The following is an 18,669-nucleotide window of genomic DNA, read 5'->3' as shown; positions in this document are numbered from 1 at the left end:
ACCACTTAGGCACCCAAAATTTGAATTTAGAATTAAATTAAATTCCCACAATTACAAACTTTAGGAAACCACTTAGGAACCTAAAATTTGAATTTAGAATTTAAATTAAATTCCCACAATATTTTTTATTGAAAAAATTCAAATGAATTTTATCTAAAAAATTAATATTAGACCCGAAAACGACGTCAACTTCCCATTCACTTATAAATGGTTTTGACGTTCCGTCTTCACCGTGTGACTTGCCACGCGGCAAGGAACACTTCACCTCTTCGGACCCACCCCAAAAGACGTTTGGGGCCCACTCAAAATTGGACTCAAAAATATGCCTATATTAAACCATTTTTCCAACATGTTTATGAGTCCATCGGTGGTGATGTTAAACCTACCCTTCTATGGTTGGGGTCTACAATTTTTCACATACATGCTCTATTACTGAACTCTTATGATCGGCTTTGTTTCACAGTACGAGCATGAGTATGAGATATGCGTCTTAATATTTTTATAGGTTCTTTCCTTTGTGCTTCTTGATATATTTTTCTTTTGTTTGGTGTTAAGTTTTGGGTTGGATGGACTCTTGTAAGTGTCGTTTCACTTTCTTTAATGGATTTTTCTTCGGATCAAAAAAAGAAAACTACGTAAAAGAACGATGTCGACATTCCACTCAATCTAATTTTAAAATTTTTTTTTAAAAACAATTTAATTTTAATTTATATTCTTTTGTTTTACTGAATTTTTTTATCATTTTAAATTTTTTTTTTTTTTACTTTTAAAATTCACTTAATCTGTAGATAAAAGTACAAAATTTATGAATAAATCTAAAAAAAAAATATCCCCTATTAACTCTTTTGTGATGAGCAAATTTTTATTTTTTATTTATTTTAATGAGAAGGGTGATTCCATTTTATAGATTATGTTACAAACTTATCCCCTTTTAGACCAACCCTTCATTAAATTTTTCATCTAATTTCATTTTAAATTTGAATAAAAAGTTAAATTTGACATGAACTACTCCAATACATTCATTAAATTTTCATCAAAATCTTTTTAAAAATTCTATTTTTATCCTAAATTTCTCTTTTCATCTAATTTGATGAAAAAATTCATCTCCAGTGCTTCATCATTTTAAATATTCATAAAATTTAAATTTGGCGAAATATTTGATGAGTTCTCAATTTGATGAGAAAAAGACTCTCCCTTGATTTGATGAACATTTGATGAAAGGATTGGAGAGGATTTTTAAGTATTTTTTTATCAAATTTAAATTTGATAAAAGAAAAGATAAAGGATTGGAGATGCTCTTATTCTTTTATTTCTTTCTTATTATGAGACTTTTAAAATTGCTTATTGAGATTGTCGTTTCTCTCACTATTAGAGATATTTGTTGGACTTCTTTTAGTTGTTGAACAATATTTGTTAAGTTATTTTTTTCTATATTCTAAAAATCTCTTATCGATTGAAAAATAAATAAAAATAAAAAATAACACCATGTATGTGGTATTTGATAATACGAAAACCTAAATACTGAAATTTTAAATTCAAATATTGTTCGATAAAATTTAGTGTTGAAATCATACAAGTTGCAAATGTAGAAGATGGAATTTAAATGCCATTATTTTTAAATTTTCTCTTTCAATTTTAATAGTATAGAGAAGGAGGTGGCGGTGGTGGTGATGCAGGAGGTGGAGATGGCGGCAACAACAGTAATGACAATGGCATGGTGTTACAGCTTGAGAGATAGTAATTGGTGATGATGGAGGAGTAGTATAGTAGAGGTAGAGGAGTATTGATGGTAATTGCAATTTGGTGGTGGTGGTAGCAGCCGTTGCAGTGGTGTAGTGATGGTGGTAGTAGTAGTAGTAGTAGTAGTAGTAGTAGTAGTAGTAGTAGTAGTACAGGTAGTTGTAATAGCAGCAACGATCGTGCTCGTGGTGTGATTGTGGTGGTAGTGAAATAATGGTGGTGCATGTGACAACAATGGCAGTAGTAGTGATTATTGGTGGTGGATGGTTGAGTGTGTGGGGTAGGAACGGTGGTGCAATAATAGTAATGATGGTGTCATAATGGTATACGATGATGTTTATGAACAAACAATTATACATCAATTAATATTAGGGAAAATTAGTCTTATATCTCTTTTCAACTTTGGATAGTAGGAGAAGTCACACAAAAAAAAAATTATGTTAGATAAGGACCTTCACATCCTTTACTTTTATTTTATTAAAAAAAATATCAACTTTACCCTCACTCTTCTCTCTTCTCTCTCTATATATTTGGGTCTTTCTTCTTTATCTCATCCATCTCTCTGATCTCTCTCTTTCTAAACCCTAAAACCCAAATCCACCATCTTTCCACTCTCCGACATCGCCACCTCTACCTTCTTCCGTTCCGACAGCCGCTTCATTATCACTGCCGGCTCCTATTTCGGCATCATCTTTCCATTTATCTTCTCTCTTCTCTATTTTCTCTCTCTCTCTCTCTCTCTCTCTACAGATTTGGATCTCTCAACAACGCACAATCTTCTCTTTCCAAACCCTAGAACCTAAATCCACCATCTTCTCATTCTTCGACATCGATACCTCTGCCTCCCTTCACTCCGACTACCTCTTTATCACCGCCAACTTTCTCCATGTCTTCAACGCCAAGTTCCAAGCCCCTCTTTTGCTGCCTTCGTGGCCACATCCATGCCTGTTTACTTTGTCTACTACCATGAAGATGGGTCCTTGATCTATTTGTTGAAGAGTAAAAAGTTGGTGATTATGGACAACGATAAACTCACAAATCTAGAGGAATTTGGAGAACCCACTAAAATTTCTCTAGGCCTATACTAATTTCTCTAGGCCTATACTAGAGAAATTTCACTGAACCTATACCAAGTAATTTCTCTAGACCTATACTAGAAATTTCGCTGGACATATACCAAGTAATTTCTTTAGACCTATACTAGAAATTTCACTACATCTATACTAGAGAATTTTGAAGACCTGTTGAAATTTCTCTGGACCTATACTAGGTAAAATTAATCTGAAAATTTATGTAAAATTTGTCTAAAATCTCATTGGACCTATACCAGAGAAATTTATTCATGAAGAAATTTCTTTTTTTTTTTTTGAAATTTCATTGGACCTATACCAGAGAAATGTCATTAGACCTATATCTGAGATTTCTGTCATGTTGATTTTCTTTGGCCATCACACACTTGCAATCTAAAATTTCTCTGCCATGTTGATTTTCTTTGAAATTTCTCTGCAAATGTAGTCAAAGAAATTTATTTGCATGTTGATTTTCTCTGAAATTTCTCTGCAAATGTAGTCAAAAAAAATTTACTTTCATGTTGATTTCCCCAGTGAAATTTTGGATCTTTTGTGATAGATCTCGACAAGAGCATTCCAAAAATATATTTTTTGTTGAAAATGGACATCTAAATCAAAAGTTGTTAAATTTTTAAGTTTTGAAAATTTTTAAAAAGTGAAAGACGTTAGACTGAATGTAAAATGTAAGGATATTTTAGTCCAATAATTTTCGAGGGAAGAGGTGAGGTAGTATGAAAGTTTGGGGTGTCTTTTATCTCTTAAAATTGTAATATTAGGAACCTTAAAAAAAATAAAAAAAATAAATAACAAAAAAAACTTAATATTAAGTAATAATAATTTTACTTCTTAAAATTTTATAACTCGTTGCTTATGAATAAACGGTTATAAATCTATTAATACTGAGTAATAATTGTATACTTAAAAAATAATAATTTTTAATTTACGTTTCAATAATCATTTAAATTTTTAAATAATACAAATTGTGATTATTAAAAAATTTTAATTAATAATTTTTAAATAATATATGTATTTTTGAAATACCAAATTAAGTGCCGTTTTGGCAACCTTCCCAAAATGCAGCTTTTTGAGAGCTTTCCCAAAACGCCAAATACACACAAAACGCAGAAAATCCCATTTAGGAAGACCCAAGAACGCAGCACCCAAATTTACCAAATTACCCTCTGAAACATTTTAATTAATTAATTCAAAATTCAAAAAGTAAGGATATTTTGGTCATTTTGGAATAATGTGAAACTTTTAAAAAATATTAAATCACAAATCAAAAAAGTCAGCTTTTTACCAACCTTCTAAATCACTTTTAAAAAAGTCAAAAAACTTAATAAAAAGTCAAAAGTCAACTTTTTACCAACTTTTCAAAACATCCCTAGGTTATCAAATACTAATATTGATCATGTTCGAGTAGGACACCATCTAACAAATATCCGATCAGTAACCAATAATTGCTCCCATTACGTGAAGAGAATAATAAAAAAGGAGGACCTACACTGCCAATTCCCATGTGGAGATATCCTAACTATCATAACCATGTCTATTAAACCACATAAGGGCCCAGAAATTTATTAAGAATTTTAAATTTATGGTATAGATTTAAATTTCTTATTGTAGAGTCACACTTTGAGTAAATATTGATCATCAAGGTTAAATTTTGAATAATTTTTTTCTCCTAAATTTGTAACATTGTTGAACTACTAATTAAAAACAAATTGGGCTGATTAGTGTTTAGGCCTCACTTCAATGCCTTGAATAATAAGACCACCTTTAAGCTGGTACCCGTTCACCTCCATCAAACTCATTTCCACCTCCTCATTGGCATCATCACCACCATTGATGAAGAACTCTCCAAGCTCAATCTCCATCCACCCATCTTCTCTTTCACTGGGGAGGACTCGTGTGTCCTCCCCATTGTTCACTAACCTTGACCTCAACATCTGTGTTCGATTCGCGTAAAACAGGCTCTGCATCTGCCGTTTTTTCTTGTCATCTTTAGGACACCGTAGATAAGTTGTGTTAGAAGATACTACATTGCTCCCCACCTTAACTGAGATCTCTGAGGGTATGGAATCAAGACCATGAGCATTTTCTGAGATTTTCACGATTAGATATGCTCCGTATGCTGCGTTTGGTGATAGCATTTGAGTTTCGATCCTGCCATGAATTTCTAACCACCAAACTGTTCTCAGAACAGCCACCTCAGAAAACCTAAAATAGAAGGTAATATTATCATGGAAAACTCTATTTATGACGAAAATTTGTCAAGAAAATTACGATGAAATGACTAAATTCGTTCAAAGAAGTTTTTAAAAAATGATTTTTATTGACAAAATTTTGAAAATGTCGTTAATAAATGCAGACAAAATAATTTGATTCCAAAATAGTTTTTTGTCTAGACACAAATTTCGGTCCAAAAAGAATAGTAAATAATCACTAAATGCCCAATTTCATTGCTAAAAATACAATAATAACACTTTTGGTAACTAAGATATTGTCTCTAAGAAATAATTTTGTCCCTTAATTTTTGTTTCTAAAATTTTAATTTATTGTAGTATTAAGATTTATTTCAAGCATGCCTACATAACACATAAAATAGATCTCAATCATGTATTAATTTTTTGGACAAATTAAGATAATAGCTCATGTACTTTGGTCCCTGTATCATTTTAGTCTTTATAATTTCAATTGGTTCAATTTTAACCTTGAATTTATAACTTTGTTTTAATTTGATCAAATTAATTACAACTCTTAACATTTTTTAATTAAAAATTTGTATATAAGTGGCATATATATTTTTAAGATTAAAATTATAAATTTACTAAACTTAATAAGTTAATCTCAACCAATTCAATAATTATTTTCTATCAAAAATATTAACGGCATTATCAATTGGACTAAATTGACACAATATCTAATATTAAGGGTCAAAATTAAGCAAATTAAAAGTATAGGAACTAAAATGACATAAGAAAAAAAATATGAGGATCGCTGGTGTATTTTTATTTTGTGCAACTAGAGAGAGAGAGAGAGAGTACCTTGAATCAGGTATGGATTCCCAGATCCAATACATTGGTATTGGTTCATTACTCCATGTAATGGAAAGCTCTCTTGCAGACAGCATGTAAGATTTCTTGCCTGATAATTTCTCTAATGTAAAGCTCTGGATTACATAGGCGGAAAAAAAATTAAAAATAAGTACACAACCATTCATCATTTTTATAAAGAAATGCTTTATAAAAAAATAAAAAAATAAAAAAAAGTTTCACAAAAATAAACTCTCTATGATTTGCTTAAAATACAAATTATTCCTTTTGATTATGAAAATTACATCTCATCCCTTGAAATTTTTAATTTCATAACTAATAACCCTTTTTATTAATAAATCACCAAGTCAATTAACAATTTTTAATGATGTCAAAAATATATTTCAATTAATAATTCATATAATTTTGTTATTATATAGGATAGCAGTTAGGAATTTCATTTTTTCAGTTAATTCTGTTAAATAAAAAATTCTGACAAAGAGATATTTGTAAATTTTTAAACTACGGATGACAATCCGTATTTTAAACAAATCATATGGTGTGTATTTGTATTTTTCCTTTTTTTTTTTGTTAGTATACAATTCTCCAATATTTTGGACCAACAACATGGCTCATTAAGATGATCACAATCATTCATACTTTATCTCAATGTGTGTAAATCATTCATGAACAGAAACAAAATGGGTTGTTTTAAAAATCATCAATACATGAAATTCATGAGATATAAATATGCGATAAAGTGCCAACCTCACATTATGTAGGACTCACTCTTTGTCTCACATGACGTGTGTATTGATGGAATATGTGCACTTAAACTTATTAAATCGATGAACCAACCTTGTTACCACCATCAATGAGAATGCGATTGCAGAGAAGAAAATACAAGTCTTTCTTCGAAGAAAACTTCAAAGGAGTGACCGATCTCGACACAATGTCCCGATAATCAGACGGCAAGAATCTCTCCCAGACATCATCAGAGTCTGCCGCTGATTGAAAGGAAGTCGAAACCGGTGACAACCCACATGCATCAAGAGGGGAGGTGAAAGAAAGAATTGTAGAAACACAGTCATGAGGCAACATAGTGAAGTTCATTGCTAGCCAAAGCCAATAAAGCTGTATTATCTTTGTCACCCCAAACACCTTTTCTGTTGATAATGCTTGTTTGGAGTTTTTGCTATGATTTTATAGATGTGTCAATAGCTCAATCTCTATAAATAGATGTTAAACATATTAGAGGTCAACTGTAATTGTAATGTGGAGAGTGAAACTTCCTGGTGATTATAGTAACATGGGGCCATGCCCATGGGGTAGATAAGGAATATTAGATGTATATACCCAAGTTCATAGACAACTTTGATGAATTGAATAAAGTTGGTGGAATTTTCTTAATTTTATCGATATGGAATTTTATGCATCTAGAAACAAATAAATAAATGTTTATAATTTTAATTTATGTAATATAGATTTAAATTTAGTGTAGTGTGAATCATAACGAGCAGAGTAAATTATATTACTAGTTCACGTAATTTAAATAAAGTGTCACTTTAATCTCCATAATTTTAATTTGAACAATTTGATCCTTACATTTTTAATTTTGTTACGATATGTCCTTACGTCATTTATTGTTAGAATTTGGAACCCAAAAAAAAATCATGTGTAAAATTAGAGAAACCAGAGTGAAATTCAAAACAAATAATATATTCATTACACCGATGATCTCTATTGTTTGGTCCTTCTAATTTTGCATTTTTTTTTTTCCATTTAAGGCATATGACAAAATAACCATATTACAACAAAATTAAAAATGTATAGACCAAATACAAGACTTTTTTAGGTTTTATATCACTCAAAATGGATTGTCAAATAATCTTTATTATGGAGAAATAGCTCTTCAAAAAGATTGGAAGATGCTAGCTCGTGAAAAAGAACCCATCTTAAACCACTTTACAAGTTCATACTCTTATTCAACTTTTTGGGATTTTTCAGTGGTGGAACGTAAAAGCTTATTGCAACCTTCGCATATGCAGTCTTCTATAATCCAATTTGTTCTATTTTTATTATTTAAAAAAAAAAATGAGGCATTTATAGATGACTCTTACTTTATGAACTTATATTATGTTAAGTCTTAATTAAGATATTTTAGACTTTCAAGTCCTATTAAATTTTTAATACTTAGAATTGCCCTTCAAACAATAATTGTTCATCATTTATGATTATCTATAAAAGAAGATGATGATTTGACATTTATTTTAATTTTCAAAACTTTAAAATATCGACTTTCAAATTTTAAAAAAAAAACTAAAAAAAAAATTATTTGCAAAAAAAAAAATTGAAAAAACTAATTATGTTTTTGTACAAAACTAAAAATTTTATGTCTATAAAGGAGCATGATGATGGAATATTGATGCGCAAAACTGAAAAAAAAAATAAAAAAATAAAACTTTACAAATGAAAAAACTGGTAATGTTCTCAGTTTTAAAACTGGAAAAAACTGTTCATTGTGTTTGGTTTGAGTTTTCTGGATTAAGCATTTTGAAAATTGACTTTTTTGGTTTTTGTGTTTTTTTATTTTTAGTGAATATTTTTTAAATTTTAAACATTTTTTTTACTTTTTTAGATGCACCTTACTTAGATGTATCTAAAAAGTAAAAAATTTGTGAAAAAATATTTTAAAAAATTAATAAATACATAAAAATATAAAAAAATGTACTGAATTCTTGTTTTTTTTTTATATTTTTGGTATTTAGTGAATTTTTAAAAGATTTTTTTTACAATTTTTTTACTTTTTAGGTATATTTATGTTAGGTGTGTCTAAAAAGTAAAAAAATTGCTGAAAATATTAAAAAAAATCAGTAAAAACAAAAAAACACGAAAAATAAGAAAGTAGAATTTTCTGAAAAGTGTTTTGAAAAACTGGAAACCAAGCAATGTTTTCGATTTTATTGAATAGTTAAATCAAACTAATAAGTAGAAAAGCAAAAACGTTTAATCTCATGCTCTGTTTTTGTTTCATCAATTAGTGAAATAATTATTTAGAACATTACTTGCAAAATTGATAATATTCTTAATTTTAAAAATTGAAAAAAAAAACTGATAATATTCTCAGTTTTAATAAATAGGACTTATTTGCTCAAAAAAAATTAAATAAGACCTGAACTACCATAACATTTATAAATAAAAAATTTAAATAATCTAACTCAAAAATAATTGATAATTATTAAATTAATGTACTAAAAAAGTTGAACTCTCCACCTCTCCTTCACAAACACGGAAGTAAGACACAAGACCATGAGCACAATTTGTTCTATCATTATAAGTAATTTGATTTAGTCGGGTTAGGAAAAAATTAGCATTAGATTGTACTTTTAAATTTTATTAATTGAGAAATTAAAACCGACCGATATCACTGTTCAATTTTTTTTTTTTTGTTTTAAACTAAATGATGATTCGTAAGAGTCTCAAAGATTTTATAAGAATATAAAGAATTCTTGGAAATAAATAAAGAGAGAATGATGAAAATACTCTATAAATATCTCACCTCCTAATTATTATTGTAAAATGTATAATATTGGTGATTTATCTTCTACTACAATATATAAAATAAATAAATAAATTATTAAAATATGAAATTTTGGCTGGTTCCGTTCCGTCACCAAAATTTTTCATTTTAAACAATTAATTCTATTTATCTTACAATCCTAGTTATGAAAATATATGCATACATTCCACATAATAAGAAGTGTGAACTTGTTCATACAAATGTAAATAATACATAATTTTTTTGAATCGAGTGATTCTATTAAAAATTAAAAATCAACTAATTAAATATTATATATATTATGTATTACTGTGTGAATAAATTTGCAATTGTGATAGAGACATTGGGCTATTCACCTGCCAACATCATACGATAGTAGATGGGTGGGAACGTAGACCAACGAGTAAGTTGATTGAATATTTATCATCAGTTGACCGTGCAAGCAGCTTCACCGTTGTTGTCCATTTTTGACAGGAACATTCGTCCCCTACTTATGCTGTATTTGATTGGAGGATTTGAGGAGAAATTTGAAAAGAAAAATAAAAAAAATAAGCGAAATGTGAATAAAATATGTCTATATTTCACCTAGTTTCACATACCTTTTTCCTTTCTCTTTTCAAATCCCTCTCAAAATCTCCCAATCAAATACAGTGTTATTTTTAGGAGGGGCATCCCCTCCGGTCTTTGATCTGGTCCGATCGATTTACAATTTGATTCTGTTTCTTATAATAAGCAAAACATATTCTACGATTCAATTTGTAATTTTAGAATTATGCTTTTTATTTAAAATTGAACCCAGCCATTTAAATATAAATATATTTGTGTGTTATATTTGTTGTAGGCACTTGTTTAATTTATAAAGTAAAAGTAAAAATATAGTGTAATGGTGATACCGCTGATGTGGGATCACCAACACACAATTAAACCACATGATGTGAAAGAGACTCTAATTTTCAGGTGACACATATACATTGAAGATAAAAGACAAGAAATGAGTGGATGGTAATGCCAATGGCATGTACCACCGTCTTATTCAAGTTTTTTTCATAAAGTAGTGGTTTAGTTGTGGTCTATTTTAAAAACGAACCAAATCGAACTATGTTCATCCTTAATTTTTAGGGTAAATTGCACTAACACCCCATGAGGTTTGGTTCGATTACATCACATCTCCTGATGTTATAAAAATTGTATTCTTACTCCTATGATTAATAATCTCATTTCACAAACTCCACTCCTTATATAAAAAGCAACAACTCCTAATAAAAAAATAGAAGAAATTACATTGAAGAAAAAAAATAAAGCAAAGGAAAGAAGAAAAAAAAATAGAAGAAGTAAAGCAAAGCAAGAAAAGAGAGAATATATGAATTCAATATCTTTTTGATACCAACATTAATTTCGTCTAAATAATTACAATGACAGGGAGGTCAGTGTAATTGCCCAGACGTTAAAGGGTGATATGTATTAAAACCAAACCTCATAGGATGTAAGTGTAATTTACCCTAACTTTTAATAGAAACCAACTTACCTCTAGTCCCATTTTTCGATCGGGTAGTGCATTTTTTGAACTTGTGGGATCATTTGAGGTCTATTTTTGTGACTTGAACCATTCAAATTATAAGATCTGCCATTGATGCAAAAAGTCAAATCGATCGAATATCAACAACTATCTCATTGGATCACATTTCTGTGTAATAAAATGGATGACTAAATTATGCTTTCAAAAATATTCCATTCACTTTTTTCCATTCAAACATAAATCAATCACATAGCTATGAAAGTTCTGTTGAAATGTGTCACACATCGCTTGGAGTTACCTCCCTCTATGCTGGCTATAAGGCTTCTAATTATCTCTCCTTAATACCTGGGTTTTAAGGAAAAGTGTGGGCTGAGCTTTTCAATTTGGTATCAGAGCCTAGTTGAGCCTGTGATTGATCTAGGAGGGTGTGTTGGAATGTGTCACACATCGCTTAGAATTATTCCATCTGTGCTAGTTATAAAGCTTCAAATTCCCTCTCCTTAATACCTGGGTTTTAAGGAGAAATTCGGGCTGAACTTTTCAATTAGTTCAATTAATTTGATTTTTTACATAGATAATTTACCCAACCAGTTTTATAAATTGAACAATTCGTATTACCGAAACAGGCCGGAATTGGGCCCAGAAATACAAAAATTGCACCCTCCAGTGAGCAAGGTGTTGCAGTTAATCCAATGAAAACAAAATGACTGAACAAGAGCCAAATTGCCTGTTCAGATCCAATAAAAAGCCTTCACAACCACCCCTTTTCAGAAAGAAACTGAATTGAAAAGCTTGGGAGCCCAACTCCAAACCCTTCGAAGCCAAAAACAGCCTAACTAAATTCATACCATGCTCCATGAAATCCAGCCAAAACTTAATGAGATCAAACAGAGATGGCGTTGGAATAGATAAACTAAAAACAAAAGACAAAAACACGCACATTTAAGCTCATAAAGAATGTCAATGGCTATCAAAAGAAGATTATACTATTTCAAAAACAAATGGATTTGTTTCTAGAGATCTCTCGTAGAGTTTGCACCTTCTTGATTTACAAAATAAACATCCTCTGTGCAGTCTCATGATTTCTAGGATCCGTTTTGAGTAACAGATAAGTGATTGCCTTCTCTTCTTGCATTACTATATTGGCTTAGTAACAAGATGAGTTTGCTGAGAAGATAAAGGAGGAGAGTGAAAAAAGAGACAAATAGCTGAAATATCATCAGTTGCAATTCCTCGTCTCTTGCGTTTCCATGCATGGACAGCATGCTCAACCAGACGTTTAGCTGATTTTGCTCGGTCTGGCGTTGAAGATACAATTTGCACTGCTTCTTGATTGGAGACAACATCCCACACCTAAAAACCAGAAAAGTAATAAAAGTCAGTAGGTTGCAGAAATAAGAGAATCTGTTGCGGCTGTGGTGGCAAAGTTGGATCATGTGGATTAGTTTTAACTCTGTTCTTTGTTTAGCTTTTGTTATGGTTGAAGTTGGTTGTTAGTTAACCCCAAGGGGTTGACCTAATGGCAAGGCCTTGGGTTTTGGGAGTGTGCTCACTCCCCACGGTTCAGAAATCGAAATCTCTCAGGTGTTAATAATTCTTTGGAGCCATCAGACTGGAGGAAAACTCTTAAATTAACCGTGGTACACTTCTAAGAAATTCTTTGCCGAGAGCCTATGCACTCCTGGGGATTAGTCGAGCTTTGATCCGAACACCCCGGTAACAATAAAAAAAAAGGAAAAAAAAAAAGCTGGTTTGTTACTTGTTTCTTTCTTGTTCACTTTGTTTGTTCTGTGTCCCTCCTTTTCTCTTTGTATCAGTTGAGCCACAAAAAAAATATTTTTAAAAAAAATCTATAATATGAAAGCCTATACTTTCTATAATGCACGAAATCTGACAGAAAACAGAAAAAAGACGGCATAAAATTTAACTGGAATAAAAACTACCATAAAATAGAGAAATGCCAATAAATGTTCAGCTATTCTTAAATTTTATTGATGTGCTTATGTGTATATATATATAGAGAGAGAGAGAGATAGAGAGAGAGACAGTCTTCAATGACGCACATTGATATAATATTATATGCTAGCCCAATTATGACCTTCAAGTTTTTTTTGTTTATTTTTTTTGGGGTGAACTATGATCCTTATGTTTAGATGTTAGTAATCTTTTGAACATTTCTAATTTCTGGAATTTAATTAAAAAGAGTAATCATATAGTTTTTACTTCCGCAGTTGCTATATGAAAGTAATGTCATACACATACCCCATCTGTTGCCAGCACAACGAATTGGTCTTTGCCAGTTATTTGTCTCTGTGTCACTTCAGGCACAGAAACAAGTCCAAAATCCTTGACACAGTAATCTCCGAAGGCTCTAGACATTGCCAATCCAGGTGACTCCCCATCTGGCAGCCACACCCTGTGCACCCCTGGCTCATCATCTAAAGAGAATACTCGACCATTGCACTGAATTATCCGCTCAGCTTCCTCTGCATTATCATTAACCAGATTAAAATGATTGATGAAAAGATGGGGCAACAAGAGAGAGAGAGAGAGAGAGACTAACGGGGTAGATTGGGCTTGAAATCGACAGTAAGCTGAATTGGTACCAAGCTGCCATCGTCTGAAGTGGTAGCCAATACAGCACGGGAATCGCCGACATTTGCCACAACTAAAAGATCACCCTAGCGAAACACAATAATGGGAGAATAAGACATCGTTTGCAAACATCCTTAATAAATGAAAACAAATTTCATTCTCGAACAAAAAAAAACTGAAAACTTTTGCACAAATTCCAACAAAGAAACTGGAAACTAAAAAGGATAACAAGAGCAACATAAATTATGCTGAATTATTTTAGGCAACTAACTAGAGTGTGCACATAAGGTTTTGTGAATTATCTTGGTTTTATGGCCAAGTTTGCACTAGCGAGGACTGGAACCATTGCCTATCGATCAAGCAGCCAAATTGAAACAAACTTGACATGATTAGTTGAGATTGAACAACACCACGATGCTTATGCCTAGAAATATTAAAAACCAGGTAATGATCTAAGCTAACTTAAGAACTAATATTACAACCATAGAATCAAAATTTCTAAGCACAGAACCCCTCCATTCAAAGGTAAGGGGTACACTTTCTTTCAATGTGGTCCTATCCCCCAAAAAAGGCACCAATGTGAAATTAGCCCCCACTGCAAAAGAAATTTATTCCCAATTGCACAGTGGACTTGGGACCACTTCCACGAGCTACGTCCAGAAGCTTGGTTGGACAATTCCTAAAACACTCAGAATACACAATGAACATGACATTTAAAAGTCATAAATTGATGGCGAAAAGAAAGTTTACAAAAGCAGCACATTTACTAGTTGGGTCATTATAGCCAAATACCATAAATTGATGGTGAAAGGACGGTTTACATAAACAGCACATTTACTAGTTGGGCTGTTATAGCCACATACAAAACACAGATCACTGAGAAAGTCTTTTCAAATAACTCGAAGGCAAGGAATCTCTTCAAATTACTCAAAGCTATAGCACTACTATATATATTGAACAGTAAAGGGAAAAAAATCCATTAGCCTGATGAAATCTTGAAGCTCATATTGAAAAGCTATATCAAATTATGCCTGTTTGTCTGGGCTGTTTTCAAATGATGCTTCAAATTTAATCTTAAATATATTATAATAAAAAACAAATAAACGATTGCAGTACAAGATTCATGAGTTAAATCCTAAGTGTTTTCCATATTGATCTGAACCTGTAAATAGTCAGCTAACTCAACAACATTAAAATAGACAAAAATGTTTATAAAATATCTGTGTTCTTAAAAGTTAAATGTGAAATAACACATTATGGAGAAATAATACATTAATCAACTAAACATGTATAAAACAAAACACACATTGCAAAGTCAAGTATATTTTGCAAAGCTTCTAAAATATTAGAGGACCTTCCCATACCTGCCTAACAATTGTCAGAGCAGTGGTTCCACTATAGAACGAATCGATTTTGCGGTGCTGCCCCAGATCCAGATCAACTGTGGCACAAGTCTTTAAGTAGGAATGCTTCCATATATTAAAACTATGAAGTTTTTTATCAGATTCCAAATCAAATTCACAGTCAACTGAAGCCTCAGCTAGCATCTCTTGCCAATTGCACAGTAAAGTCAGGGGCATCGTTTCTCTAACCATCTTTGCCACGAAATGTCCCCACGGACCATGCCCGTCAAAAACCCCACAAAACATCATGTCTTCTTGGCATCCAAATTCCTACATCCCAAACAAACACAACCCACATCTATCAACATAAAACCGCAAAGAAAAACATATTTTCAATTTTTCTCACAAGTGAAAGCAAACAGTATGATATAAACCTGTGTTTGGAATTGATACAGCTAACCAGGAATGATAAGACATAAAACACAAACAAAAATCGAACAAAAATCTAAATCAAGTGCACATAACATAAAGATTTACACAGTTCACCCTAGAATAAGGCTATGTCGACGGTGGTTGTGATTTTATTTTGATATGAAAAGAGTTACAATACAATATGCGGCAAAATGTGATATACCAAAAGTACCCTTACTCCAAAATTCGGGTAGGCAAGCCCCCAAACACCCCACCTTCAGGCAAGGAGGCAAGGTCCCGTGCAACCTCCTGCCAACTTACCAAGAAGTTGGATCCACAATTGAGTGATTAGTGTCAAGTGGTTATCAATTCCACACTACCTAACATAATTGCTGGTTTAAACAACAGAAGTACTATGACAAGAAATGAAAATTAGGAATCCTATCATAATTGTCTTTTCATGTCCAAAGGGAGTGTAAGACCATAAAATGGAAAATTCTCAAAAGCATAGTTATACCTCCCACACAACGGAGCAATCTTGGTTCACTCCTTTCTCGCCTCTTCTGGAGAAAACTGATGCAAAATTGTTCGATCCATCAACATTAACAATGCCAGAAGACCGAAGAATCAATTCATTCTTCTTCGCTGCCCTCGCCATAGCATCAGCGGCCTCTCTTCCGCCACAATTTCCAGAATTTCGACCTTTTTTTATCAACAGCGACCTTGCAAGTCCATTGAACATGGATGACAAATGTCCCATATTAGGCCCTCTCTCTGCACAATTCAATTCCCTTTACAATAAGGCACAGTTCTGATTGATTAATTCTCAACAAACAAATGGATATATATATATATATATAGGCAATCACATAAATATAAAATTGAATCGAGTCATAAATAACTGAGAAAAAGATGTTACATGAGTCATAAAGGTAGAATCTAGGAACTTTTAAAATGGATAGGAATAGAAAGCGTGAATCATGAACAGATAAAGAACCCATTCTGAGTTCTCCAAAAGCAGAGGAATATTCATTCTTACATGGAATTCCATTAGAACACGTAAGTAACTCTTGTTTGGAAGCTCAGAAAAAATGTACGAACAGCAAATAAAAAATCCATCAACATTTTGAATCTTAAACTTCCCACTTTTCAGTTTTCGACAGACAACAAATAAATAAACGAAGACAGTTCAGCAATCCCAAATTTTCTTTTCTTTTCCTCCATTTTCCCAGCAACCAAACAGGGTTTAATTTTACTGGAAAAGAATCCATATGACTCTATAATCAAAACCCACGTAGAATTAGAGAGAAACGAACGAGGAGACCTTATTTCTTGGCAAGTTTGGTCGGAAAAGTGAGGTAATACTATGCGGAAACTAAGAAGATAACCGGAAAATGGATGCTGTGAACAGTACAATGACTAAATTCCGACGAATCGAGATTTCGAGGAATCGAAGTTAAAGATCCACCACAATCCATTGTATGGTGTTTGGGTCAGATTTTTTTGATCCGTGGAGAAGGATACAAAGCAAGGTATGCTTCTCTTTATACACAAAAAAGACAGTGTACGTTTTCTCTCTGGTCCTCGACTCGAAAAGGTGTCTTTTTGTCACTGTCCCCTGTTAATCTGTACCTTATGTTAAATCATTATTTTACCCCTGGATTAGAATTTCATATAAATTTAAATAAAAATTTATGACTAAAAAAAATTATATAAAATATAAATAAAATATAATCATATTAATTAATTCATATTTTTTTATATTTTCTCTTTTATTTTCTAAATTATTAACTCAAACACGATATTAATCAAGTCTTATTGTTGAGGTATTTTGAGAAAGAAAAATGGCTCATACACCCACTGGGGGTCGACCCCAGTGAGGTGGCACTCCATTATTGGCCAAAAAAAAAACTGTTTTTTTTTTTTTTTTTTTTTTAAGTTTCAACCAGTGGGGGCGCGACACCTCACTGGGGGTGCGACCCCCACTGGGGGTATGCAGCACTGCTGTTTGAGAAATTAAAAAATTGAGATTATTAAACTTTTTGAAACTTTTAATTATGACAATTACTGATCCGTTGTTGTAATAATTATAAGTATCCACACAGCCGTGCAGGTGCATCCAACAAGATTTTTTAGGTTAATGACCCACCGATGGACTTTTTGTAATAATGTGACTTTCGATTTTTTTCTTTTTTTCGTTTCAAATTAAAATGTTCATTTTTATGAATGGACTGTAATTTCGAAAATATTACCATCAACGTCATTTTGATTGAGTTTTCAATCTAAATTTTTTATTTGTGAACTATTTTCTGACTTTTTGGGCACAAAAAATATTATTATTATTATTCGATATATTTTGTTTTGACAACCATATTTATATTATATCGAATTTTCTGTTTTACTCGCCCACATCTCATCATGTATGGAAGTAGTTTGACAGATGGGAGCTGTTAGGTCTAGTTTGGGAGCTGAATATGTGATGTTTTGGAAAAATGGTTAAAAATTAGTTTTTTAACATTTTTAGCTTTCTTTGCTGTTTTATGTGAGAGGTGATATGACCCAAAATAGATTAAAAACTGGCTTTTGACTTTTAATCTATGTTCCTAAATGGGCCCTATATATCAAACTATTTGATACAATTTATAAAAATAATTTAAATAAATTTAAAATAAAAAATTGATTTCTAAGAATAGGATGAGGTGTTTTTTACTTCTATTTTTAAATTATTAACTTTTAATTTACCATAAATTGTATCAAACAACACCTTGATTTATGAAAGATAAGAAATGAGAAAAGACTATCGGGTCTCCATTTAGGCCAAGTTTGAAAAGCTAGAAATAATTTATCTTTTTATCTTTTTTTATCACATTATCTCTCTACTTTTCTGCACATCTTTTCGTAAAAAGACAAAAAGTACACTTATTTAAGTCATCCCAAACAACCCCTTAGAATGTTATTAATTTTTGTAGAAAAAAGTATTCAATTGATTAAATTAAATTAAATTAGAATGTTATTATTGGCTTCTTAAAACATAAAACCCAAGTATTTTTTTTACTATTTCTTCTTTTAAATAGGCACTTTCTTATGGCGTATTTGGATTATAGAGTACATCAATGTGAGCTAAGGACTTGAATATAATAGTGATTTAAAAACTACAAAACATATGTGGACTTGTTACAAGTCACTCTCGTGAACCCAATATTAAATGAATAAATTGATTTAATTATATGCTAATGATCAAATATAGAGTACATCAATGTGAGCTAATATGGTGATTTAAAAACTACAAAACATATGTGGACTTGTTACAAGTCACTCTCGTGAACCCAATATTATATGAATAAATTGATTTAATTATATGCTAATGGTTATTAATAAGAAGAAGAAGAAAAAAAACATG

The 18,669-nt window shown here is 31.4% G+C and overlaps 2 protein-coding genes across 5 annotated transcripts; both read right to left on the bottom strand.

The window, feature by feature from the left end:
* Positions 1-4,543: 4,543 nt before the first annotated feature.
* On the bottom strand, positions 4,544-7,046 carry LOC114287526 (F-box protein PP2-B15). Its single transcript, XM_028230906.2, has 3 exons — positions 6,704-7,046; positions 5,858-5,982; positions 4,544-5,030 (listed from the first exon to the last, which is right to left on the bottom strand). Exons 1-3 carry the CDS (start codon positions 6,956-6,958, stop codon positions 4,544-4,546), a joined length of 867 nt encoding a protein of 288 aa, XP_028086707.2. The 5' UTR covers positions 6,959-7,046.
* Positions 7,047-11,884: 4,838 nt separating this feature from the next.
* On the bottom strand, positions 11,885-16,927 carry LOC114287515 (putative protein phosphatase 2C 34). Of its 4 annotated transcripts, none has more exons than XM_028230893.2 (6): positions 16,594-16,927; positions 15,787-16,043; positions 14,880-15,188; positions 13,484-13,601; positions 13,183-13,406; positions 11,885-12,273 (listed from the first exon to the last, which is right to left on the bottom strand). In XM_028230893.2, exons 2-6 carry the CDS (start codon positions 16,027-16,029, stop codon positions 12,058-12,060), a joined length of 1,110 nt encoding a protein of 369 aa, XP_028086694.2. In that variant the 5' UTR covers positions 16,030-16,043; positions 16,594-16,927; the 3' UTR covers positions 11,885-12,057. The 4 variants fall into 4 exon arrangements, with proteins under 4 accessions (XP_028086694.2, XP_028086696.2, XP_082770998.1 ...); XM_028230895.2 differs by having other exon boundaries at positions 16,309-16,879; XM_082914872.1 differs by having other exon boundaries at positions 15,787-16,060; positions 16,594-16,879.
* Positions 16,928-18,669: the final 1,742 nt, after the last annotated feature.

The sequence above is a fragment of the Camellia sinensis genome, chromosome 2 (assembly GCF_055761805.1).
Source record: "Camellia sinensis isolate YWXY chromosome 2, ASM5576180v1, whole genome shotgun sequence".
Lineage (NCBI taxonomy): Eukaryota > Viridiplantae > Streptophyta > Magnoliopsida > Ericales > Theaceae > Camellia > Camellia sinensis.
The sequence above is the reverse complement of the archived record's forward strand: the minus strand, read 5'-3'. Positions and strand labels throughout refer to the sequence as shown.